Source organism: Ischnura elegans, chromosome X (genome assembly GCF_921293095.1).
Source record: "Ischnura elegans chromosome X, ioIscEleg1.1, whole genome shotgun sequence".
NCBI classification, from domain to species: Eukaryota; Metazoa; Arthropoda; class Insecta; order Odonata; family Coenagrionidae; genus Ischnura; species Ischnura elegans.
In genome coordinates this window covers 37370697-37398686 of record NC_060259.1, presented here as the reverse complement: position 1 = coordinate 37398686, position 27990 = coordinate 37370697, and the positions used below count along the sequence as shown (strand labels likewise).

Here is a 27990-nt window from a genome sequence, read left to right as displayed (position 1 = left end):
TAGGTTTATCCGAGCGGCAGGCGAGGACTCGTCCACTGATTTCCTTGAATACTACACAACCGACCAGAGTAGTCGTGATTATATTTCCTCATAGGTCCGTTCTCATGGGCGACGTTTAGCAATTCTATCGGGAGCCTAAGGTTTTGTCTACTCTGAGCCCACTTAATGTTTTCTCAGCTTTTTCCCATTCAATCGGTGGGTGAGACATGAGGGTGTGTGCGTATTTTTGGAAATGATAATTCATTCATGGATAATCCGTAATGGACTTCTGGCGAGTCTGGGTTGATTTCCTACAACTATTGCGCCGTTTTTTTCACTCAAATTTATCATTCTGTTAATATTGAATATGGTTTCTCCACAGGTTTTTGATCGGCCAGTATGTTACGGTTCATGGAGACGTCATAAGTCATGTAAACATAAGCAACGTCCAAGTTGAAGATGGTGGCATATATCAATGCACGGCTAGAAACCGAGTTGGTGAAGTAATGCACTCCGCAGACCTCAGGATATATGGTAAGCCCTACTTTCAGTTATATTTTAAAATATATTCACATTTATGTAAATAAACCTGTCAGAGAACCTCAAAATTAGATAATAGTTGCATTACATGTAGGGGAGGGTGGTGTATCTGGGACATAGTGTACCTAGAGACACTTGAAACTATCAGTAAGTGCTGCCACCTAGGGGCCATAAAGTAAGTCATTACGTGAAAGAAGCGCTATATTGTAAAATAGGTCAATTTGAGTTCATTTGGGTTATGTTTACAAGGAAGACGCTGGTTTGAAGTTTTAGACGCTAGAAAGTAAATATTTTAGTTGCTTATCGAAGTCTTTTACACAGGTGAAATCGATTTATAGTTGTGGGAAGAATTAGTTACTTATTGGGCATTTTAGATGTAACATTAACCTTGCAATTCAACCGGCATTTAACATGGCTGTACCAAATTGCTTTGGTCTTTTACCAAAAAACGATCACACCAGCAGTAGTTAACGTAGCACAGGTGAGATCAGCCTTTAATGGTGAGTAGTATTAGCTACTTATTCCGTATTTTAGATTAATAGTAATCTGATAAAACACCCAGCATTCAAAATGGCTACCTGTTTTTCCAAGGAACATCAGCACATTATGTACTTAGGAACATGTTTCTATGCGAGATATATGTTGAATATACAGTCAAATATATTATCAGTGGATTTAAGACTCCTGGTGTGTTCACATACAACGACTTTATGCCATCGCATGTTAGTAATCGGCCTCTTCAACGGAATATATCCGTTCTGGCTGCATCTGACAACTCTAATGGTGGTCCAGCTTCTCCAGTAAATTCTGAGGCCTTATATGTGCCTACCTTACAGCTATCTCCCATTAAATTGCCTCCATTATCCGTTTGGTCTACTTGCGAACCGTTTCAAAGATGTTCTACTGATTCTACACTTCGTCTTGAGTCACAACCAATTTTTTGAAGCTCTGAAAGGACCAAAGTCAAAATCTCAAAGTTAAACCAAAGAGTGAACCTGTTCTTGTAACCCCAGAAGAGGTGCAATCATTTCGGACAGCAGGTCCTAATAAAACCGCTAGAAAGAGTAGAAAACCTGGTGGGACAAGAATCATAACGCATAAACCTGAGAAAAACGAAAAAAAAAACATAAAAACTAAAAAAAACACGAAAAACTAAAATTTGGGACAGATACAAATCCCCAAAAAAGCTAATGTCTCCAAAACAGAATCAAATACAAAAAAAGCTTTGACCGAAAGAAAACTTAAAAGACGTGATTCTTCTTAATCTTCTGAGGGTAACATGGCTCCATTGATCAATACTGATGACGATGACAGTTTAGATAAACAATACGTCTATTGCAATGAGCCCTAACGCAATGACAAAATGGGATAAACGTGGATTAGATGTGTTGCGTGCCTTCGCTGGACTCATGAACTTTGCGCTTGATCAAACAGCAAATATTTTAAAACTTATATTCGTGACGTTTGTAGTCAGCCGTAATTTATGGTCAAATATTCTATCGTTTGCTTTTTTGTTTTTCATTCACTACATAATTAGACAAAAGAGAATGCTCTGAAAACTTTTCATCTTGGAGGGTTTAACCCAAGTTTATTTTTACTTGAAAAGAGTTGTACCATAAAATTGAGTTTTTAACTGAGTTACATTAATGTTTTTCATGTAACATTTCAATTTACTTCCAAAAATTATAAACATAATGCACATTGATTTCCATTTTTGACGTGTTTCTTTACTGTTCCCACTAATCTAACTTGTGCTCCTTGGTACAATAGGTAGTGCTCCGAGGTACATGAACATGATGAACCTAGGAACAAATGCAAACACTTTTAGAAGGTTTAATTAGATCCATTAATAGTAAAGGTACAAGTCTAAAACTGAAAAATGATGTGGAGTAATATTGATGGATTTAAAAATACTATTAGACTGAATCTTTAGTAAATATATTTTGCTTCAAAAAAGTTGAAAAAGTGTTCTATGGTACAGCACCCTCCCCTACGTTACCTTAACTTCATACCTACGATCTGTTTCAAATTTCATCAATGAAGTGGCATGAAATTTAATTTTATATATTATGCACCCATACACCATTTCATAATTAGGATATATCGTCGAAATTCGTTCCATTTGAATAAAAACGAGGAAAAGTATGCAGACACTTAAAAACTTCCGCAAATTTAATTTGGCTTCAGTCAACTTCTAAATCGATATTTGGACATTCATACCAAAGACAATTATTATCGAAAACGTTTTAGTTTCATTATTTTTTTATGTATGAGGGTTTTGGTTGAATTCGCTGATATTTTGTTGAAAATTTACCTCAAATTTTCCTTTCGAAAAACTAATCAAACAAATTTGTCACTCAGCTCGAGAAAAATACTTTAAATCCATGCATCTTTGAAGTGGCCGTAAGTTTCTCCAATTTGCTTACCAAAAAGTCTTTTATTTCCCATTTTTCTCACTTATTTAGTTTACTATCCCGCTATTTTAGTGTCAACTTCCGTGATTTGTATTAGGAATGCCGTTACAAAATATTTCGGGAGCATTATTCCATTCCATTTAAAATGGCATTTTAGGCATTAAATCCTTACTCAGTGTCCTATATTTTTTCTCTGTGGACTTTTAAATCATCAAGTTGTACTTACCTAAGTATCACACTTTCTTTGATTCTTTTTGCATTATTTTTTTACTATTTCATGAGACTATGAAGGAATATGGTGCTTATAAATCATCGGAGTAAAATATTTGAATCATTTAACTAAAGATTAGTTTTCTTTCCAAAACCCATTTCATTGATTTTATTTTATATCAGAAAATACCATAATTATAGCTAAATAAGAGGAATGGCAAAGTTAGTTTTATCATTATTCTTTATTATTTTGCTTTCGATGAGAGGTTAGCTGAAGCTAGACTAGAGGTATACCTATAATTTTGCGTTTGAGAGACCTTTTTGGCTTGATGATCATTGCCGAAACATTGTCTCACAGATAACAGAATGAAGCAAAAATGTATTCCAAATAGCAAAAATAGTGGACAATCGATTAGATGCCCCCATTGGATATTATAATTTCAATATTTGTTTGGAAATGTCGTTGGCTTATTTCTGAGGATCAAAGTCAAATTTTCGTCAAGAAAAGTAATTTTCTTAGGGTTATGTATGGAAGGCTGCGAAAACTTAAAGCATGATGTTTGAGTAACTGAGGTAAGGAATTGAATTATTATTGAATGACAGAGACGCGGGTGGAAGAATTAAGTGATGATTTATGCAAAAGAGAATGTCGGCAGGAGTCTCTCAACAAGTGGTTGGGCCATTTGGTGAATACCAAAATGGAGTGGAAAAATGGAGCGATAGTGGGAGAAAAGGTTGCGTAAGACCTCGTGAAAGGAGAACAACGTAAGGAACAAAAAATGGAATTAGAGTTTTTCATGTCTTAAAAACAATAGATTGCATATGAAAGTAACAGAATCAGGCGAAATGTAGCGGAATGACATCCTATGAGTATTAAAAGAGCCATTACCATACCTTTCCCAAAGCGCACCACGCAATGACGCATACCTCTCCTAAACTTCCCCTTCCACCTGCCACCCCCATCTGTTCTGTATAAATACAGCTCCGCGACCAACTAATCCTCATTGTACTTCATGACTTAACGGTTGAAACGCGTCGTACTTTAAATAAACCTGTGGAAAAGTGCCATCTCTATTTTCTTTTAATACTTATAGATTGCATATTTTGTCGCAGAAAACCCAATATTAATGCGTTAATATATAAATAAAGTAAGTATCTATTATTTTTTGTTAGCAATTTTTCTGTAATTCGTTGGTTGGAATAGAAAATTCTGGTTCAAGGATTTGCTCAAATAGCTGGCCAGGTGAATCAAATCGGACGGTAACAGTGAATTTTTGAGCTATCAAGTGATAATGTGAGTATGCCTACTTAAAAAAACCTCCACTCAATGCGTAATAAGCTAATGCGTCCACGGTTATGACATTTTAAGCATAAAGAACTATAATCCCTTAATCCAATGGCCGATAGTGGCAGCACCATCGCCGGCGGGATTGAATTAACGAAAATCAGGTTTTCTTCTGTGTTTTCGGACACTTATCTAATCACTATCAAATTTACTTCCCTGCACCTTTCCATTTCCTTAAAAAATCCTCAAAAAGCCGACTTTCCGGGGACAGACTTGGAAGTGCATGGAAAGTGTCCTTTATATAAACACCATTCCCCAACTCGTCTTAAGGCCTGGTAACACGATACATTAACACGTAAGGGTTAATGTCTAAATGTATGAACGCGTGAATGAACACGAAAATGCACCGTGTAACCACTCAACTTGTGCGAATGCATGAACGGAAAATAGAACCTGTTCTAAATTGGTCCATGCATTCGTACATTTTCCATTCCGGTCCACCAAAATCATTCACGCAAACGTGCATACATTTTCTTGTACGTGTTAATGTACCGTGTAACCAGGCCTTTACGACCCAACTAACTCCACTATTATTAAAACCTCGGGCACCACATATAGTATTCATTGGTACTGGTAGCGCCCATAGTAATATATAGAGCATATAATTTAGACTGATTATCGACGAGTTGACTGCGTGGAAGTCCATGAATAGTAATAATTGAAATAGCTGTAGTGATTTTCCAGACTTTTTTTGTGATGTAAAAAGTGTGGCAAATTACTACAGCTGTTTCGATCCTTACATATAATTTATATGGAATGGTGAAATTCTTTGCTGGCATCATCACCTGATGGCCAAAAAGGGAAACTGATGCACGACCGACAATTTCTACTTCGCCTCAGGGGCGGAAAAGTATGTTTTCCAGAGAAATATGCACAATATGAAAAAGCACATACTGTTCTCGGCTACAAGTAATAAATTCAGCTTGGTTGTAATACATGTCTGCACATATCATACAGTTGAACGTAATACAAGGAGACAGAAATAATTAACAAAAAACATCATGGATTGTTAAGTCTCACAATTGATGAGCAAATGCTACTCGATGATGTCATAGAATACAACACTATAACAAAATCCATCATTCACACGTGAATAGAGGCATTGTAAGTGTGAACATATCCTAAAATATGTGTGATAATAATGCAATAACGCGAAAAATTCTCAGCGCTTTATACAGAAGGTTTATTCAAACTATGAGGGTATAGCTCTCTGTGTAACGAGTCACTGGCACCGTCATTCAATTTATAGGAGCCTATTCATTATCCAGTGAAATCTTGCAGTTCAATTCAATAGGCAAATAAATTATTTCTTCACTACTGCCAAACTCTACAGTCATTAAAATATTGCCATCAAATTTCATTAATTTTAACTAGGAAACATGGTTTCCCAAAATTAACTTTTAAAACCCTCCAACAAAGCCTAAAGTATGCATCAGCCCCTTCATTGAACATCTTTATTTCAAGTCCGCTTACCAGTTATTCCTTTTCATTCATTGCACAGGTCTACCGTCCATCAGGCAAATGCCCAACGTGTCTGCAGTGGCTGGTGAATCGCTGTACATCACTTGTCCGGTGGCCGGATATCCAATCGACACGGTCTCTTGGGAGAAAGGTACGATCACTTATATTTCATAACAGAGCCAAATTGCTAAAAAAATTAAGTAACTAAAAAGAACAGATGCAAGAGCAATCTCACATTTAAGTAAAATTTTCGAGTTTAAGCCTACCATTTCCTCCGTAGGACTATTTTTAGTAGTGTTCATGGCAGTTTGAGAAGGATGATCCTTGTCCACGAGAATTGACCTCAGGATTTTATTGTGTTACTCTACATATTCTATTTTTTGTTGTTATTTATTGAGACTTTAGATTCTATAAATATTGTGGTGAATATACCCTTGGAAATATCATAAATTCATTCATTCACGCTACTCTTCAAATATACGGAAAACAACGCAAATTATACCAAACAAATAATTTAATAGAAACTAACGTATTCAATCGATTTAGAATCGGCGGTGCCAAAATTCACAACTTGTAATTATATTTTGGAAGGGTCTCATCAGTTTGCTATTTCCTAAAACTTGCATCAATACTTAAGCAGAATGAATTCTTAAGTAATTGAAAATTGATTGAGAAGCTTTTGAGGACAAATTTTAATTTTATCCGAGGGTAATGAATGCCGATAATATATTAACCGATAAATCTATCAGGAATTACGTGCCATTATTTTCTTTCAATAAAATACTCTACAAATGTATCTTATTTTTTTATCGATTCAGTTATCTCTTTTCGGATTAAGTTCCTTTCGACGCTTTTGATATTTTTTTCATTTTTGCTTACACTTCCTTTTACTATTTTTATACATTCCCTTCCAATTTGTGCCTACTTCAATCACCATAAAATATGAATGAACATCATAGGCAGTGCCCCGCAGACACTCAACTTCTTGCAAAATTTTCCAATCATCCATGCCAACTTAAACCTGTTTTATATTCCTTCCGCGATTTAAATCTGATATATTGATTTATCGTTTATTTCTTTTCGTAGGCCTCCCAAATGGAAGGAACATCAAATCTTGTTGAAATGCGATACATATGCTATAAATTTCTGTGTTCTTGGCAGGTGGACGTAAGCTCCCTCTTAATCGTCGCCAGCGCGTTTTCTCCAACGGCACTCTTCGGATTGAGAACGTGCAGCGGGCCCCGGACAGAGGACTGTACAGGTGCACGGCCTCCAATAAGCAGGGCAGATCCGCATTCCAGAGCGTCAACATCAACGTCATAGGTGAGATACACTCTTCTTTCATCCTAAGTAATACACTCACTTAAGCTTGCTTCTGCAAGGAAACATGCCACGGGACTTAAACTGCGTCAGGATAAACTAACTCGATTGAACTTAATGAATGAATCAATTATAAAGAAAAACATCAAGAATAAAACTAATGTATTATGAAATTATATATCATTAACTTGTTTATAAAACACTTTTTTTTAATTTTTCATCCTTTTTGTACCACTGACCATTTAAAATGAATTGTATAAGTTCTTTTAAACTCCCTCTTATATTTGACGGTTATCACATGTTATGAATAGCAAATCAATTTCATTTTTTACCTCAAGTGGTACATGGTACCTTTGTAATTTATATTTATCCAAATTACAATTCTTAATGTATGCATTTCTTAGGCCAGTGATTTTAGCCTTTTACAAACATTTAATTATCGATATTAACACTCATTTTACTCCAATTAGCATGTCAGTCATTTTTATTTTCCATTTCTTTTGGAAAGCCCGCGGTCAAATTGCAATTTGAAATGAAGCGCCTCTCATATTTTTGGCGTGAAAATCAATCATCGAAACATTAAAATTTTCAATTCAACTGCTAAAAACTTCCATTATTTAACGCTCAATCCTCGGCAAAAAAGAACTCATTAAAATCGATTTCTGAATGCTCTGAAAAACTCCGTTTCAATAATAATGTCCTTTGTTCAAGTGCGAATTCAACCTCAGCACGCCTCTTTAGACATTTCCAATCTATTTCATAGTGTCTCCAATCTTAAGTACATGATTCTTTTTTCACGTTTTCGCCTTTGAATAAGAACAGTCCAAAATATTCCCCTAATATGCCCAAAATTGAGAACAGGTTTTAGAATTTCAGTACATGCCTCCCCATTCTATTCCCTTCACAATTAAAATCATACTGTGATATCCTCGGCCACGGTACCACCAAAAACACTTATTTTTTGATGAGCTATTGTGAGATAAATGGAGTAAATTAACTTATGTTTTTTATTTGTCTCGGTATATTTTCTCTCAAATATGAAATTTATTAGTATTCTTTCTTATTTATTTATTTTTGTTATATTTAGTAAACAAAATATATTAGTTAGTCTGATTCCATGGACTGTTATAGTATATAGTGGAGGACGCCTGTTTGGCTTGTGAGGAATGCGAGCTTCTCGCTAGCAACAGATGTCCATCGTTAACTACAATTCAGTGCTATTTGCTAGACGGTCTTTCCGTTTCTTGGAGCTGTTTATCAGTTTTATTTTCCGTCTAATGAAGGCAAATTTTCTTCGAATATATAGCCAATTAATGGTTATTAATACTTAAAGAAGAGCTTTAACTCAAGTAAAGTGAAAGAGGAAAGTATATGAACCGGTGCACAGAACTCAATGCTGTGCATATGGACCGCCAGGGAGTAGGCTTTCGAGGCACCTGAAGGTAATTTAAACAAATAAATTAACATACACCTTCTTCTTGATAAAGTACACCAATGGGGTAGTTTCCTTCATCAAAGAAAACGAAATGCATTGATTGCTATTCGTTACCCACCATTAGGGTTTTCATAATACACAAATTATTTGGTTTTAGAAATACCAATTTAAACGAATGGCAATGGTCAATTTTAACCTCAATTGGAAAAGTCCAGATTGGCGCCCATGCGATTCCACTCCACGTGACGTCACAGGGACCTAGTTTCTACACGAGAGGATAGGAGTTTTACATCGTCTGAGATTACCAATGCATGCATGAGGCACAGAGCTCAGGGAACATGTCTTAACAATCACCTATTAAAACTTCCTACGGTCGGAAAGTTTCCTTCGTTTGATAAGGTAGTAATAATCCATATTTAAGCCAAGCGCTACCTGCTAGCAGGGTACTCAGCCTGCGTCGTATCAGCGCTCAAGCCTCGCCTCTAGGTCACCTCACAGGGCGGCAGCGGGAACCAGAAATACGTCACACGGACTTTTCCCATCATTTCTACTTAGCCGTCGCGTTTTCGCGCGCTTGAAAATTTTCACTTTTCATTTATCGCGAAAAATAGATATCATCATTCGAAAATCTAAGAGCGTGAAATGCGTACTCTAGGAGTAATAATCTTTCGATTTAGGTAATAAAAAAATAATAGGAAACCACCCTATTACCAACTTCCATAGTGATAGGTTATGCGTTACGCAAAAATCCATTTATATTTGTGTGATTAAAAATATCACACATCTTATTATTCCACTTGAAGGCTACCTAGCATTGGTTCATATAGTTATGGAGAGCAGCGGTCGAATCGTTTCAGTTTTTTTTTCGAAATATGGAGCCGCACACAAATTTAACTTCAGTGGCTGTTGAGAATCCTGCTGTTTGCCTGCCATCGTAACTGCAGTCAATTTCAAAAGGTTACTTCACAATGCTCATTATTTTTCGGCAAAGGTATTAAAATATATACACATTTATAATTTAATAATCATCAATTATATTTTTTATCATTTTCCACCTTTGTCGTGATGGCATTCATATTTATTCAGTAGATTTCATTTCCCTCTCATGCAGAAAATCTTCACTGTAAAGGCTTGGAGAAATATTCCAATTTTTAAGTGAAATGGTGAATTCCAAGCGCTGTTTTTGACGCGGAAACTCCTAAATCCTATCCAGTCGTTTTGTGTAATATTTGAGACATAGAGAACATTTTTGACTACTCGAAACAACATAATATTAAACCAAAAACATAAAACTACAAGTAATTTGGCACCATTTCCAATACTTTAGTTCATATTCATTACGTTATGACCTCGCTTATGCCGACCTACGCAACTCTTCCCATGAAAGCGCTCATTTCCAATAGGAAACCCCAGAGCGCATCACACCTTTATTGAGAGGACGTTCATCATCTTCGACGACTTCTATCATCCAATTCGAGCTGTGGGAGCCGTCAGACTCAGACTTCGATCTCATTCTTTAAGTGAGGCTTCCAATCCTCAGACTTAAGCCTGCGGAAGTGGTCTGATGTCGGCAGTGATTTGGGACAAAGAAGGGGGAACCAGGGCCTGCGGCAGGGGTGGCGATGGGAGAGAGTTAGGGAGACCCTGGGGAACCCTGAGAACGAGAAAAGAAGGGGAAATAAGGGTCTGAAAGGAAATAGCTCACTCGTCTCCCCCTCGTGAATTCTCTGGCGTGCTGAGTCAACCCCAACCCCCTGATGGCGAACTATATATATATATAACTGTAACAGTGTATAATATACATTATAAATTTTTTGTGTGTATACATACAAATAGTGCATAAATTTTACCAAAAATTTCCTAGCTATTTATTGTGGATAACTATACTTATTTTCCATGCATTTTTGGCCCAAGAACGCTGGTATAGTATTACACAGAAGTAGCAATTACCTTCAAGAGGTAATAGGTTTATTACAAGCAATGGTTACATTTTTGAAAAGGTAACGATTACATACCAAAATTGCACAAGAATTAATCGCTATTGTTTACTCAGTTGCACCCCAACCGGATACTAGAGATCGTTACTTTTGTGTACTTCATAACTGCATGCTTAGGCCAAACATCATGAAAACGCGTTTAATCATCTAAAATAACTAGCTTTTCTCCGAGAGAAAATTAACAGTTATCTTCATTCATTATTTGTTTAAATGAATTTTCTTTTGTTTTTATTGCAGCTTATTAAGTACCATGAAATAAATTCTCACGGAGAACACTATGAAGGAGTTACGGAAGATAACTGTTCTTGTAAATTAAACAAGTTTTCTTTTCAAATTAAAATTGGTGCTCTAGCTTTTGAAATTTTTACTGTAACCTTAACCAGTTACCCTTTATGGTACTTCATTCGTATCTTTAAGTAGATGTACATACAGACTGAAATTGCATCCCCATGAGAACTTCTCCTCCCCAGGCCCCTCATTGGCTTGACACGAAGGGATTTGCTGTGACGACACTTTTTTTCGCTCGCCGCAAGTGGCCCCGGGGAGAGCGTGGATAACAGGCAATCCCTTATGGATTCCCTGGGCGAACTTTTCCCTCCAAGAGTGTCCCTGCCAAGAGTGCCTACTTGGAAGCGGGACAATGGGTCAAAGGTGGCCACAGTGGCGATTCCGTTGGCCTGTGGACTTCTGATAACTGGGTCACGTCAGAATAGTGACCATAAGTATCTATTTTTTCGGGAGCAGTTTTTTTATTATTTTTTGGGTTTTATCGGAAAATGATATGAATGGTCTCCATCGTTGGATACTCCTTTGGGTGCAGGATAGATTTGCTTGCGCAAACATATTGCACGAGTAACGCTAAGTGCGGAACAGATAAACTAAAAAAGTAACTTTAAATTACCTGAATAAGTTTTGTGCATGAGTTCTGTGCACAGCTTTATTACTATTATTACATATAAGGAATGGCTTATAAGCAAATTCATGAGTAAAACAGAAAAACGTGTTCCAAAGTAAATACTTTTATTTTTATCAGAAGAAAGTTATCACAAAAAATGTGCCAACGTTATCTATATAAAAAGAAAATATTCTCGAAAATAACTTATTTACGCCCACATTTTCTTAAGTGTCTACTTATCAAGATTTTTTAGGTACTTTTTTCGTATTCCTTGCATCAACTTTCTGCGAAATTTTACATGCGACTGGCATTTCTTAATATACTAACAACTTTTATCAACCTGAGTTAATAAAGTCGTAAACACAACCACTGGATAACTAACCCTTTTGTATGAAACCATAAGTACTGCCAAGGTCCAAAGTATCTGCAGCTAAACGTGTTTGCGAAAAGTGCCTCACTTCCTAGGCAATCAAGGTGCCATATTCTATTTCCCCTTTGTTACCACTCTCCCCTCATGAACTACATGCAAAGGAATGAACGTGTAGAATCTTTGAATGCATTCTGTGTCCCTATTACCTGACCAATTACTACCTTTGATGGACGAAATTTTGTTTTTCCTTCCCCGCATGCTACCATTCTCCCCTCATGAACTACATGCAAAGGAATATGCGTGTAAAATCTTGTAATGTATTCCATGACCCAATTACCCGACCAATTTTTACCCTTATAGGATGGAATTTAGTTAATCCTTCCCCGCTTGTTATTACTCTCACCTCATGAACTACTTGCAGAGGAATATACGTGTAAATCTTTGAATGGATGCCGTGACTCAATTACCTAACCAATTTCTACCTTTGCTGGACGGAATTTTGTTTTTCCCTTCCCCGTATGGAGAGATTCCATAAGGTTTGAATTCCCCAATTTCGCCAATTTTATGAAACACATGCTGTCCCCACCCCGACCCCCCCGCAGTACCTCCCCGCATCGCCCCGTTCACATTTCAAACCGACCTGCACCTGGGCGACCGGGCCGGAGTTCAGTGCATCATCAACAAGGGAGACCTTCCCCTGGACATCCAGTGGCACAAGGACGGGGTGCCTGTGGACGCGGCCGCCTCCGCAGCCTCCTCGCCGTCCGCCGCCCCCGCTGCCCCCGCCCTGCCCCCGCTCTCCGTCCGTCGCCTCTCCGACTTCGTCAGCCTGCTGACCATCGACAGCCTAAGACCAGAGCACGCCGGCAACTACTCGTGCCTCGCGAGCAACGATGCGGCCCAGGCATCTCACTCCTCCATGCTACTCGTCAATGGTAAATGAAAACCTAATCTCGTTCATTTTTGAGCTAAACTGTATGTTTTTTCTCCCCCAACCCCGTTCCAAACCTAAAACCCACCGATACCTCCTGTAAACCTGTGACAAAACAAAACCCGATCTAGTTCCTCCGAGAATCGGACCGTTCGCGTTCGGAGACTTGATAGAAGGCGTCAGGACACAGGTGCAGTGTGTGATACAGCAAGGGGACCCGCCGCTGAATCTCACGTGGCTCAAGGACGATGCCCCTTTGCCACACGAGCTAGGGATCCACGTGAAGAAGGACGACTTCTCGAGCACGCTAGCGATCCCGGTCGTGACGCTGGCGCACGGCGGCAACTACACTTGCATCGCGAGGAACCAGGCGAAGGAGAGCCGACAGTCCTCCTCGCTGGTCGTCAGCGGTAATGTAGACGATGTCGCACTCGTGGCCTTCGATGGATTCCACGCACCTGCACAGTATTCTGGCCACGCAAAAACTCTGCACTTGTTGATATTTAGAAGGGGACGTTGAAGCAATCGCTGTTTTGTACTCGCACTAAAGCACCGCCGCACCTGTGTAATGTTGTTTTCTCTCCAAGCAGTGGTTATTTTTTGTAAAGTGCACTACTATAATTTATGTTTGTTCACAGTTTTTTGGTGTAATGATGCACATTACGTTCCTTGCACAGAGTGTTTTCATGTGTATCCGAGCACTGTTTTTGGTTAAAGGATTGCATTTCTTCGCCATTTCACGCTTCTTTAGCATAGTTTCAAATCACATTGAATTAACACAAAGTCTTTTTCTCTTGTACTTGTTATTGATTCAATCCTAAATGACAAAATATGCACAAATAATTTTAAAATTTCTGCACTTACAGCATGCCCAAATTTCTCAGCCATAAAGGGCGAAGGTATCATATGGAATAACATGCTATATAATCTTAGATTTCATCCTTTAAATTTTATTAACGTTACAAAGTAGATATTGTCTTATGATTATTTATTTCCATTAGTAAAAATGTCCTGAGATAAATTTACCTATGATTATTTGTGTAACTCTTCTAAGGTTGTTTTCCACAGAAAGTTATCTTGCGTACATTATGGGGCAATGGTAACGATTTCTTATTTCATATGAAGGAGCTAGAGTATAGCTGGAAACAGGAGTATATCTTTCTAAATCTTTGGAAGTAAAATTAGATACCTACGACCCCATTCTCTGACAGAGTAATATTCCAAAATGTCGGTAGAGATTTTTTTCTTCTCAATAATGCATGCCGGTCTTATTGTAACCACCTGTCACCGTATCAAGCCCTTAATGAACAGCATCTGCAACTTAACGAGCAATTTTATTTTATTTCTTTAACTGGAACTTGAAACTTAGAAAATTTCATCGTACTCTCTCAAGTGCAGCCTTATTTGCAGTTTTCGCCAACTTCTCCGCTCGAATTTCGTTAACTTTATTCGAAGATATTTATTTGCTATTCAAGCTAAAAAGTAGTCATAGCTCCTCTCAGTGAAAATGAACTTTATTTTGCTAGTTCTGCTAGATAGCTGCGAAATATTTACCTGTGCAAATTGATTTCATTCCTATGAAAAACCGATTCGGCTATAATATGAAGCTAGTTACAGAGCAAAAAAAACTCCTGGCTGATCCGTTTTCTAACATTTTTTTCTTCCCATCGCCACCCTGCAGTGCCTCCACGTTGGTTGAGGGAACCAAAAGACCAGAATGTGACCGTCGGAGGGTCCGTGACGTTTGAGTGCCAAGCAGAAGGATTCCCCAACCCATCGGTCATTTGGAGGAAGGTCATCGGTGAGTGGGCTTAAAATACCTTTAGGATCGTCCGTCCTTTCGTCAAACCAATTACTTAAATAAAATCATACGTTTTGATGTGCATCGACGAAACTAACCTATGGCGCTACACGTGTGTGCAACAACATCCCTAATCGTGGGGGAAGCATACAGGAAAAATCTATATAAATTAACTATGAGGGGGTATTTTGTGGAACGAAGCAAATTATAAAGTGCAAGAAGCAGAGAAACGGATATTTTGAAAGAATCCTTCCTGCACAGAGGATTAAGGAGTAGAACTACTTAGCTGAAGATATTTTTAAGAACCCTCCCGCAAATCTAAAATTTTTAAGAGTTCATCGATTCTTGTTTGATGTCATGGTGCTTTATTAGAGAGAATTGGAAACCGGGTTACTTAGCTCAAACTTCATTTGTTACTTGTATGGTATACTTAATATTTTTTATACTAAAATGTATTTTCTGCCACTCTACTTCTTCCTTAGATAGCTATACTTGCCATTAATTTATTTAAATCTCATTCTGACACCAGGCAACAGCCAACTGAGCAATATTAATAAATAATAAATTTATCGAAAACTTTGTCTGAGTAAGGGAAGCGGGGAGAAACGTTTCATTTTGTTCATACAAAATTTTACACAGCGTTTCAAATCAGAACGTAATTTTCAGGGTTTGAAGCTCTAATAACGCTGCAATCTGGGTAATTCCCATAATGTAGTGAACCGCAACCTGTAATTTTTTGGAGGCATCTTCCCAAAATCTCCTTGGGATTTTATATGCCCACCTGACGCCTTGTGTAGGGCACACATATCTTCCGGCCTAGAACGATGGATTCTTAATATTTTTGTAGCCCTTTGCCACATCACATTTTTCCTTGGAAAAATTTTGCGGAATTTATTTAGTGTATTGTAATTTAGATCCCACTAGTCTAGCTTTACACTAACACCTAAAATTTTAAGGAAATTTTGACCTTCTGTATTTTTTTATTACTATTTCTTGTTGAAATTTGTTAATTTATGTTTTCTTTCCTAAAATTAAAGAGCCTTCAAGTTTTTCCTTGGCTTAATTCTCTTTTAAAACCATGGCACTAACCCGTGCAATGTCCCTCACACGATATTTTACAGAAATCCTTATTTTTCTAGGAAGACAGCCCAGTGAGTATCAAGACTTGACCCTGCGAAGTAGAGGAATCCACTTGCTGTTGAATGGGTCCCTTCAAATAAAGCAAGCCCTTCAAGAGCACCAGGGCCAGTACTTGTGCGAGGCCAGCAACGGTATTGGAGCGGGTCTCAGCTCAGTTGTGCAGCTAACGGTGCATGGTAAGACCATGGCTCCCTCCAAAATAACATTCAAAATCGCCATGCATAGATAAAGTTAATACTGATTTTGTCTTTAATGTCCCTGTGGTATTTTACGCATGTATTGCATATTGAACTATACATCATTTGCGACGATTTTGTATACAATCGAAATGCGCGCACCCAAGCACGCCACGTCTATTATGCCCATTGCTGAGGTTCCATAATTTCACAGAGTTCAGTAATTCGTGCAAAATTTACCAATAAAATTTGTGTAGGTAAATCATCTCTGATGACGTTATCTATGTTATACTCAATTTTCATTTTATTTTCCTATTCCCTTATTCATTTACATTTCATTCCTAATTCATTTATTATTCTCATGAGGAACCCCTTAACGTGTTCATACAATACAGCAATTGATTTCAACAGTTTCCGAGTACTTGCTCGTTAATTTATATTTCATGATTTCCATATGTTTGATGTGTATTCAGAGAAGATAATGCTGTTCTACCAATGAAGTGCAATTGTTCAATTTTTTAACCCGTAACTACTGGTGCGGTTTTTTGAGACGTTAGTACTGGCGTTTTTTGAGACGTTAGTAGTATATTTAATATTTTTTTCACATTTTTAGAAAAACCCTTGCATTTTTTTGTGGAAATGTAAAATCATATTTAATTTTCTCTTCATTCAGGTCCATGGAACTCATAATTCAATTATTATAACAAAATGCAAAATAAAGTAATATACACCACTTGACTTTACAACGGTAATTACTTCAATGCAAAAAAACGAGGTATCTATAACGCAAGTAGTGGCGCGGGGGACATACCGAGTCCCCAGATGACTTTGCACAATGTTTACACTTCACAATGGTGAGATAGACTGACAAAAACCAGTTTGGTAGGGAGGGGGGGAGTAGACTTGAAGCTACTAAGTAGCTAAGCGATGTTTCCGAATCACCCTGGAAGTAAACAACAAACTTACCAGCCTGGGGATCTACCATCATCCCACGCCAGTAGTCAAGGGTTAACAAATCCTGTCAAATCCTATAATATCTACATCATTAATGCTTTGCGTCAAATATGACCTCTTTTTTATTTTGCCTCCTATTTACTTATTTGGAACCTATCAGAGTTTACTCATGAACACCTTTCTGTTTTCATCCTCTTCCTCTACTTTTCACTTCGGAGCTCTTTAATCATTTACCCCGATTTTGTGTGCAATCCAAATGCTCAATCAATCTCAAATGCTCCAAATGCACAAAAACAACCCCATAATTAATGTCAATTTCATTTTCCTCATCTCTAATTCATTTGTATACCTTTATAACTCTTCTGAATGACGCCCATTGTTTTCGAAGAACTAAATATTTGCATTTTATCTGATTTTATGTTAATTGAGGCACGGGATTCGAACTTCCCAGAACAGGAACCCCCCGAAGTGTTCGGGATATTTAGTCTGAAGTGCCCTCCGAATGAACCCCTCAAAATGTAACCCTGCTCCAAAAGATCCCTTCGTCCACCCCCGAATTTTTTTCTGGCGACAACCTTGAACTTTGCCTATCTCTTTGGCAGTGCCTCCCGAGTTTGAAGTGAAGTCGGCCCACGCCAGCGTTCGCCGTGGGGCTCCCGAGGCCCTGACTTGCGAGGCCCGTGGGGACGCGCCCATGAGCATTGCTTGGCTCAAGGACGGAGGTCGCATGCTCGCCCACGCTGAGCCCAGGTAAGGGAGGCGTTGAAGTGAAAGTGAAGTTGACTTCCTAAACGTAAATATAAACAAGAACGATCACGGCGGCTGCGCAGTGACCAAAGTCTGAGGGCAACATTGAAACCCCGACTTCCCCTAACCCCAACCAACAACTAAAGGAAATGGAGAACGTTATAAATCGAAATTCATATATAATTAGCTTCAAGAAAACCCTTATACTTCTCCCTATTCTTGAGTACTTTAAGGGAAATATTGTAGCATTAATTCTTACTACCTCTAAATAGTGGCACCAATGTCCTGTCACCCATTAGATGGGATTAGAAGCCCTCTGGCGGGAGAGGTAACAGAAAGTAGTTGTTATGGTATCATCACATTGGACGCGTTTGCGTAGCGTAGTGTAGTATTATTTTTATTAGTTTTTTTGTGTTATTTGTAAATAATTTTCAATCTTTCATTTCAATCCTTTTCGCTTGTGCAGAAGCCGGAAACCCCTCTTGTTTACATTTAAATGAGGTACTTGAGCCATTTTTTGAGGAAATACAACTATTCCTTAAAACCCATCTATCATTGATGGTTTTGCTAACCTAGTTACTTTCAAGAAGGATTTGATTCTTACCCGGCGAATGGTGGCTTTGAATGTCTCTCGGGTTTTCCACCAGGCTAGACACTCCATTTCTGCCAAAGTTTCGAAGAAATACTTTCTAATCGAAACGTCGGCAGAAATGGAGTGCCCAACCCGGGGGGAAGCCCAAGAGACATTTATAGCTAATACCTTTCGCCGATCCAATGGCATATCGGCCACTTGACCGACTCGCTAGCAAATTACGGCTGTTTTTTTTAAGCTTTACAGTGAGTAAGTATTACATGTTTTCGGATGTTTCTATGAATTTTAACTAACAGGCAAAGTTTTCTCATGATAAAAATTCTAATAATGGAAACGGGAAGTCTATTCTTAATCTTAAACATGGGAAATGGAAATAGGCTAAAAAAATAAAAAACGTCCATATACTTTGAGAGCGGTTTTTTTTTAAATACTGAAATAGCTCCTTTATCATAAGGTCATGTTGCGAGTAGCCTCATATTCCAACTTTATTAAAGGTATTTGAGATGAATAGGCGTATATTTTGGTTACTTCTTAGGAGTATATCGTTTTTATAAAGTGGTGATTAGAATCCTTCCACATAAAATACTCCTCCAATGGCTGAATAACGTCATATCTGATTTTATTATGATCTTTTTTTAAGAATGAGCTGTTGACATTCAATAGAGTTTAATAATTCATCTTAAAATTAAATTCCTGCTTTATAATTGCAAAAGTAAATTTTAAATGGCTAAAAGTCCTGCAGCTAATAGTTACGGTGCTTGTTTGCGTAGGTATTAACAGTAGTAACAGTTTAATCCTATCTACCAGGAAAAATAGTAAATAAAACTTATGTCATGCTAAAATTAAACATATTCGAGCTACTTATGCAATGAAATTAGGAAATTCTCACACTTCTGGAGAGCTGCAGCTACGGGTTTGAATGTATAAGGAATGAGCAATACCATGATTTTCCAAGGCTGCAAAAGAAAGAAGTCATTCTCTTTTCCCAGGTTTCAGATCCGGGAGAGTCCAATGAAGGACAGCTTTCTGTCCGAGCTCATAATCTCGAGAACCGTCAAGTCGGACAGCGGAACATATACCTGTGTGGCCACAAATCCTTACGGCCGGGATCAAAGGACAGTTCAGCTTCAAGTAAAAGGTAAGTGATAAACCTTTGAGAGTTTCGATTGCGATAGTTCCCCCACGAATGAGCAATTCAAAGCAATCACTTTTCGAATATTATATTTAAAGAGTTTTTCTGTCATAAATGAAATCCAATTTTGCCTAAAATCAAACTGCAACTTCCACAGCAACTGCAAATGAATCTTAGGGACTGGAAATGTTTTCTTTAGTTTTATTATTACTGCACAAAAGCGAAAAAATCTACGACCAGAATCAGCACAGGCACTATAAAATAAACTTTTACCTTAAAATATACCTCTCCTCTCTTTCATACGACTATATTATGTTGCAGATACACCGAAAGCGTGTCATATCCTTTTTCTCATCTTCCTTTTTTCCATTTCCGCGTGTATTTAAATGTGTGATACCAGCATTCTACGCCGTTAAAAAATAGTTGGCAATGATTAGTGATCGCCGAAAGTCAATGATTCTAGTATTCCTCAATAATTATGTAGAGTTTAAATTTATGGATCTGCATGGGCTGCGCTACGTGACTAGATAGTATTCCTATTTTTTGTACTAAGACCAAAATTTAGATACTACAGCAATAATGTTGTAAACCATGACATTTTTCCGTAAATATTTTTGGCTCGAGGAGCATATGAAATTTTTTAAATGAAGTGCCCTAATATATAGTAATAAGCATTATTCAAAGCAATAAATCAGTAAAAATAAACTTTTGTCCCAACTCTGCACCTTCCCTTTCTTTCAAATTTCTCTCCACAAAGCTAACGCGCTTAACCATTTGTGAGCCTGATCGAATAAATATTTTGTATTACTCTACTCGATTCGAATTCAGCTATACATAATAATGAGTTAAATAGGTAAGTGTATTAAAAATATTGCATAAGATGGTGAAGTATCACCCAAAAAGTCTTATAAGTAACATGGTGTTCTAAAAATAGCATGGATTTTTAGAAAATGAAAGTTACATCCATGCGTCCAGACTGCAGCTACCTTTCATATGAGTTCATTTAATGCATAAAAAAATACTCCACTGCAGTGAAAACCTATAGCTAAAAACAAAGCGGTATGTCCGAGATTCATGGTGCATGTTGTGGAAAGAAGTATTTTTAAACCGCGTACCTGAACGGCGGCGTTGAATACGTGTTGTCTGCAGCTCCCTTCCCTTTCTGTAACAGCGCTATCCGACGAACCAGAGAACTTACTTCCATCGCAACGCCTCAATAGGTCGGCGAAGTAAAACCAGCGGGCCGTTAGCTGTCCGAGCGCTCGGCCAGAAACACAGGGGGTCGGGTGCAGCGCGCCCGCTCATCCGGAAGGACGAAAGGAGGAAGTCCAATATGCACCGCCCAAGTGATCTCTCCGTCAGCGATAAATCTCAAGCTTGCACCTTCGACTGAGGAATGCTTTGCTGCACCCGCTGCATCGCTACGTCCCGAATAATCTTGGCTCTAGTATCAGAGAATTGGCACTAATGGGCTGAGGATAAATCTCCTCGCCCAATAAACTCGGCTTAATTACTTATTAATTTAAGTATACCGGGACCAATCACGGTGATAACTTTACGGTGTCACCCGCAAAATGTCCGGGATAGTCCACAAATTTCCATAGAAGGGAATGACGCCTCGGTAGTTTAACTGGCTAAAGCACTCGACCGGAAATCTAGGGATTCGGGTTCGAATCCCGGTCGAGGCGAAGCTGTATTGAATTTACGCCCAATAAACTATTTATAATAACTATCCATTCATTTCTTTCACCTAAAATAAAATCTACTAGTAAATATGTATTCCATTCACGTCTAATTAGGAAGCATCGCCCGTGGAACGTAATATCTTACGTGTTGGTTACTCATATTACTCACAAGTAGCGGATATATCAGATTAATTAGTGAATTTCGTAACAATGCGAAGAGTTATAATGAGTTAAATAGGTAAATTTATTAAGCAACTATATTGATGAAGTCGTATAAAAGTTCATTAGAACAAGTTAAAATGATTAAATTTGAATTGCAATAAGTGGCTTTTTGAACAGTTAAGTAAGCCAGCTAAGCACAAAACAACAAGGAAGAATGCGCGGATTAAAAGATGGTAGAGTGAATAATTCACCTATTATTATGATTTTCAAATTTCTAATGATCTTGAATCGTGTACTTCTCGTTATAAGGGAATGATTATGATAACGATAGATTAAATGGGCATGTATAACTACAGTAGTCGCGATACATGTCATTATCCCTAATGATTGCCTTATCACTGTTGCTCTGAAGTTAATAAAAACGTTAATAATATGGTGGAGCTAACTTATTTTACCGAATTTATTTCGTAACGTTAAAAATTTGTAAAGCTGCAGGCGTTGAACTACCCTAATCAAATATTGCTCACTGCTCAAATATTGTCTTACTGTTGATTAGGAAGCACTTGAGAATCCAATACCTGATTATCCGCTCCCTAAATCATGGCATAGAGGAAAGGAGCGAATGTGGTTTCAAATTCTTGAGGAAGTGTACAATCGCATAAAATCGAAGCAGGTAGCTACGCTATCCACCCATTGTTTTAACAACTGCAACAAGTATAGCTAAACTTCTTCAAAGCATTGTGGAAGGTTACTTGGGATTTCCACGGGGTCAGGTTCTCCAACTCCATCTCGGCCGACGTTTCGATGAACGAGTTGTCCATCGTCATCAGGGCATCAAGACAACTCGTTCATCGAAACGTCGGCCGAGATGGAGTTGGAGAACCTGACCCGGTGGAAATCCCGAGTAACCTTCCACAATAGGGTAGTTTCCTTCATCAAAGAAAACGAAAGGCATTGATTGCGATTCGTAACCCACCATTAGTGTATTCATAATACACAAATTATTTGGTTTTTGAAATACCGGTTTTGACGAATGGCAAGGGTCAATTTTATCCTCATTTGAAAAAGGCCAGATTGGCGCCCATGCGATTCCACTCCACGTGACGTCACAGGGACCTAGTTTCTACACGAGAGGATAGGAGTTATACATCGTCTGAGGTTACCAATGCATGCATGAGGCACAGAGCTCAGGGAAACATGTCTTAATAATCACCTATTAAAACTGGCTTAGGTCGGAAAGTTTTCTTCGTTTGATAAGGTATTAATAAACCTTCTTAAGCCAAGCGCTACCAGCCAGCAAGGTACTCAGCTACCCGCTGGCATCCTGCGTCCTATCAGCGCTCTGAGCCTCGATCAAGGTCACCTCACAAGGCGGGAGGGGGAACCATAAATGCGTCGCACGGACTTTTTCCCATCATTCCTACTTACGTGTCGCGTTTTCGCGCGCTTGAAATTTTTCACTTTTCATTTAATCGCGAAAAATAGATATCGACATTTAAAAATCTAAAAGCGTGAAATACGTACTCCAGGAGTAATAATCTTTCAATTTAGGCAATAAAAAAATAATAGGAAACCACCCTATTCTATACACCGGGAAATCCTGCGATCATTCTTCTTCTGAGCAGTTCCACAAAAAATTCTACCTTTCTTTTACGCTTTTACTCGAATCGGTATGATCTCATAATCGAAGTAGTGTCGTGTATATTATAGATTGTTTTGTTTCCTTCTCAGATGCGCCAGGAAGGCCTTTGGGTGTTCGCATTGCCAGCTCCGGCAGTCGCAATGTTCGCATCGGCTGGATGGGTCCGACGGATGAAGACCGTAGCCCTGCTCTTCATTACACCGTTCAATACATCGAGGACTCGGGTGAGTGAGGTTCACATACTTGCATGGGACCCTACAGACGGTGTAATGCAACCAATGTGTCCGTCTTAGAGTACCTGAGTAGGAATATGGATACAGGCTGTGTGCAGGATCAGGAATCTGTCAAGTTTTAGCGTTTGCCCGAAATTGAACAAGACTTATTGAAATGGGAAATACATTCCGAAAAATTCTTTTCAAATGAAAAAATCTTGTTATTTAATCTGAATAGCGTTCATATATTTTTCATTCGTAGTTCTTTTCCTTTGATATCAGAAAGTACTTGAGGTACTCTGTAAACTTTGGTTCTTGTAGCCTTATTCATATACCCACTAGGGTGCCTTCAGATCAATTGTTCTAACCTTAACTTCTTAACCCTATCGGCATTAATCTGGTTAGTAAAAAGCCCGAAATCAACCGGAATGGTCGCCTAAATTTGAGGTTTTGTTAACTTCCTAACACACTGACATTATTTCCTCTGCTATACTTCCTGCCACACGCCTTGAGCTTTTGTTTTCTGCTATATATTCTGTTGGAATAAAATTTTGCAATCCAGCTCTGTATTTTTCAATTGCCGTATTGTTGATCTATTGATTATGAAATGCGGTGAATTATCATTGTCAATATTTTATACTCAACGCTGACTTTTTATTGAAAAAACGTGCATGAACTAATTGCGAAATAACCACGGAAATTACTCAAAAAATCGGTAAGATGTAACCGGCAGATAGTGAAGTCCTCGTTATTTCTCTCTCCCTTCAGCCATAGAGCAGGGTTGGAGCGGCGCGGTGGCGGCGGAACAGCCGGCCGCACCCGGGCTGGAGCAGTGGGCGCAGATCTCCGGACTACGTCCAGCCACCCTCTACCGCTTCCGGGTGCTGGCGTCCAACGAGCTGGGCGCGGGCGAGCCAAGTGAGGAGGCACTGGTCCGCACGGAGGGTGAGGCCCCAGCCGGCCCACCCCGGGCCCTCGCGGCCCACGCGCTCGCCTCGACCGAGGTGCGCGTCACGTGGGCCCCGCCGCCCGCCGAGCTGTGGAATGGAGACATCCTAGGCTACTACGTAGGATACCGGGAGAACGGGTGAGTCATCCGTTGGAAATGAGAATCATATAAACAGTAGATGCGTTGCTAGGGTAACATATTGGTCCCAACAACAAAACACGTTCATTAGGTGCAGGCACGGAGGCATAAAATTGCTTCCGGGGGAGCTGGAATGTGTGAAATTTAATGCTGTGAAAATTTTATGTTGTCGGAATGTGCTGGAATTTATTGTTTCCGAGAAAGTAGGGGACAGTGATATTGAAATTAAATTTCCACGCAGTGTATTACGTTGAATTGTTTCGGAGGTTTCGGAATATCTTCGGAATTCGGTTAGTAGACTCACCAAGGCCGAATGACGCAAACGCCCATCTGCTACCGAGCGCTTACTTCCGACTTAACGTGGTTCTTGAGAGATGAGAAACAATAGGCGAATGATAACTGTATTATACACCTCTTCACCAAGTATTCAGATTAATTTTTAGAGGCCAATGGATGTAAATACCCTCTAATGTTCTTTTAGCTTCGCCTCTAGTCTCAAATATGGTGACGTAATCTCATTAATGGTACAAAGGCATAACTTATCTTTTACTTATCGATAAAATATTTAGCTATTCAAAGGAATATTTAGCTTATCTAATGCGCCTTTGGCTTCTTTCCCGCGATTTATACACGATTTGTAACATTTTCGGGAGAAATCTTTAGCATTTAAGTATTCAGTGAGGGAGAAAGTTTATCAATTTTCTTTCATGATTGTGCCAACTTCATTTATTTTAACAAACATGACAGTTAGAAAATATCTCACAAAAGTATCATGTAATATAATATGAACAATCAAATACTCATCCTCCTCCGATAATTCCATGGATGTTATTTTTCGCTCATTTCGTGATAATATTTTATGAGTATTTAAAGGCGTCATAAGTTCGATTACCTCGGTAAATTGTGGTGAATCCGCTTTTTAGAGACATATTATAACGAAAAAACATGAAAAACGTTTTTCAAGAACTGCGGAGTACTACGCCCAGAAAAGATTTCACTTGCCGATCCTGGGCACGTCCGAACCCTCCTTATCCCATCCATTAAGCCTCATGAAAGTCTCTTTCCTCCCTTTCTCCCACATATCCAGCTCTTTCTACTGTCAAGGACTGTAGCGACGCCTTCTTCCCCAGAGCCAAACACCCAACCTCCCCTCACTCAGTCTCCTTCAGAAATCTACACTACCTCACACCCATACCTATCTCTTCCGATTTTGGCCCTTTTTTCTCAGAGTTGCAATATCTCCGTTCTTCCGCAACCTATTTCTCAAAATTATCCGATCAACGACCAAGATGTCTAACAATACCACAAGGTGATATGCTACTTCTCCTGAATTTATCTTTTTTGGTCCGTTGACATATTTCTTGTGATAATTACGCATCTATATCCTCAGAAACTTATTGTATTATCGGCTCATTTCCTAACATGAGTATATAAGATTTTGCGTAGCATTTCCGAACAACAAAAATTTGGCTAACTATTTTTACACAGCTTCTACTTTTTCTGTTATTTACACCGTAAATGATAATTAACTTTTTGTAATTAGGATTGAATTTTTTCGTTTACAATAAATGGAAATTTGGTCATATTATTTACCTTCAAACAATTTTATTAATGTCCTGGATACCTGTTGATAATCTTAGAAGGAATCTTTAGATTCCATCGACGTTTCGATATTTTTTAAGGAAATTGGTCTTTTTCTGTGTCAAAGAACTCTTATTTTGGCCCCGCGCCTTCTTGCTAAAAGCAAATGTCTTATCTCGCTTCTTTAGGGATTCCATAAACATTCACGATTTATATACGGTCGAGTGTCACAAAACGAAGAATCAGCCATTCAAAGAATCCAAAAATGAAATATTTCATCGAAATCGGAGCTTTAGGAGTAAGATATTCTTTGAGAGCGAGATACAACATAAGGGTATCCTGATTCGCGTCCCTCAAGTTTGATTCTTATTTCCTTGGGATGTAGTTGAATCAAGTTTTACTCCACTTAACCTTATTACAAGAATGTGAATAAACTGATTATTTATGCTTAGCAAGTTTGAAAAATCCGCGTAATCCATTGAAATATTAATAGCATTAGCCGATATTTCAATGACAAATATTGGAAAATCGTATTATTGGCAGAATTAACTATCACGAGTTAAATAAGTTACTTTTACCAGCAACCATATGCTAAAAATTGAACTCCATTTTTTTCAGGATTGGAAGGTCATCCGGTTACAATTTCACCACGGTCCAATTCAACGCAAACAAGGGAGGAGTGGTGGTCCTGACAAATCTGAAAAAGTTCCGGAAATATGGAATAGTGGTTCAGGCATTCAATGAGAAAGGACCGGGGCCAATGTCCAACGAAATCGTCACTCAGACCTTGGAAGATGGTGAGTATAATTCTTATTCCTGTTTCTCCAGTATATAACATGTATGGGTCTTAGTAATACTCGAATTCTAACATTAGAATTTTCATTTTTCTAATTATAAAAAATTATTCAATCAATACCTTATCAATTAATAAGAAAATGAAAATCCGTGTAATTATATTATTGTGACAACTAATTAATGATACTTAATCTATTAGAATCGTCTTATCAATAATAGCCTTGCGATGTAGGCAGAAGTGTCTTTGAAATATCTTTGAAAATAATATGGAGAGATTCATGGAAGCTTATCGCTGAAATACTGTGAATGCTGTATTAAAGACTATTTTACCACACACAGGGCATCGTGAAACCTATTTCTGTAATTACACTTGTTAACGTACTTAAAATTATTACATTGTTCAAGAAAAAAATCTGAATTCCCGTTGTAGTGCTTTATTTAGAAGATGAATCATGAAAATAAGGCATGTTTTGATTTGAATGTGAATACCGTGTGAGGGATGCTTATCAAATGAAAAATAAACCCAAATTGCAATTTTTTGACTCCTCTGAAAATTCTTCATACAACTCTCCCTCATTGCAAGTATTACAGTACTTTATTTCGACTTTTTTATGAAATTTTAATTGCAATCCAATTTAGCTTAGATTAGTCGTTCCCTCATTATACCACATCATTAGTTCACTCATGCATCCCTACAAATTAAAGATCCCATTCTAGAATAAAAAATTCCCGTCCTACTTCGCGATGAGTTTCATTATTTCCGCCCAAAAAAGCCTAAGTAATTTCTCTAGCCCTAGTATTCATGACTTCCTTAATTATTTTCGTTCTAGTAGTTTTAATAGCACTCCGAATCTAAATCTGCATGAAATATCTTTATATTTTCCATGAATCAGGTACTTTCACCCATCAATAATTGTGTCTAAAATTATCTCTCTTTCAATCACAGTTCCAACGGCACCGCCTCTTGAAATTGAGTGCATGTCGAGAACAACTCAAAGTCTTTTCATACGCTGGCAACCGCCTCCTCAACTTTTCCAGAATGGTGTGATCCAAGGCTACAAAATTTATTATGAAAACGTTGAAGAGTGGCCTCCAGGTTCGTCATTGTTAATTTCAAATTTGATTTTGAAACTGTGACATACTTGATATTAACTTAAGTTTTGTATGCATATTTTGACTTTTTTTTAACTTTTTCAGGTCATATTGAGGCAGACACTAAAATGACAATAGACTTGAGCACAGAGATACATGGCTTGCAAAAATACTCAAATTACAGCGTCCAAGTTTGGGGGTACACCAGAGTTGGTGATGGGGTGAAGAGCAAGCCAATTTTTTGCCACACTGAGGAAGACGGTAAGTTATTTAGAAATTCAATTACTTTTAAAAC

General features: G+C 38.2%; 1 protein-coding gene across 1 annotated transcript in view; it reads left to right on the top strand.

The window, feature by feature from the left end:
• The window catches only part of LOC124171311 (Down syndrome cell adhesion molecule-like protein Dscam2), a 436269-nt gene that overhangs the window by 386746 nt on the left and 21533 nt on the right, over window positions 1-27990 (top strand). The window contains exons 8-20 of the mRNA XM_046550458.1: window positions 362-513; window positions 5990-6100; window positions 7111-7272; window positions 12569-12901; window positions 14579-14698; window positions 15838-16014; window positions 17571-17718; window positions 19297-19445; window positions 23018-23152; window positions 23909-24227; window positions 26427-26605; window positions 27550-27699; window positions 27801-27956. Of these exons, the coding sequence (XP_046406414.1) occupies window positions 362-513; window positions 5990-6100; window positions 7111-7272; window positions 12569-12901; window positions 14579-14698; window positions 15838-16014; window positions 17571-17718; window positions 19297-19445; window positions 23018-23152; window positions 23909-24227; window positions 26427-26605; window positions 27550-27699; window positions 27801-27956 (2291 nt within the window). The remainder of the gene's footprint in view (window positions 1-361; window positions 514-5989; window positions 6101-7110; window positions 7273-12568; window positions 12902-14578; window positions 14699-15837; window positions 16015-17570; window positions 17719-19296; window positions 19446-23017; window positions 23153-23908; window positions 24228-26426; window positions 26606-27549; window positions 27700-27800; window positions 27957-27990) is intronic.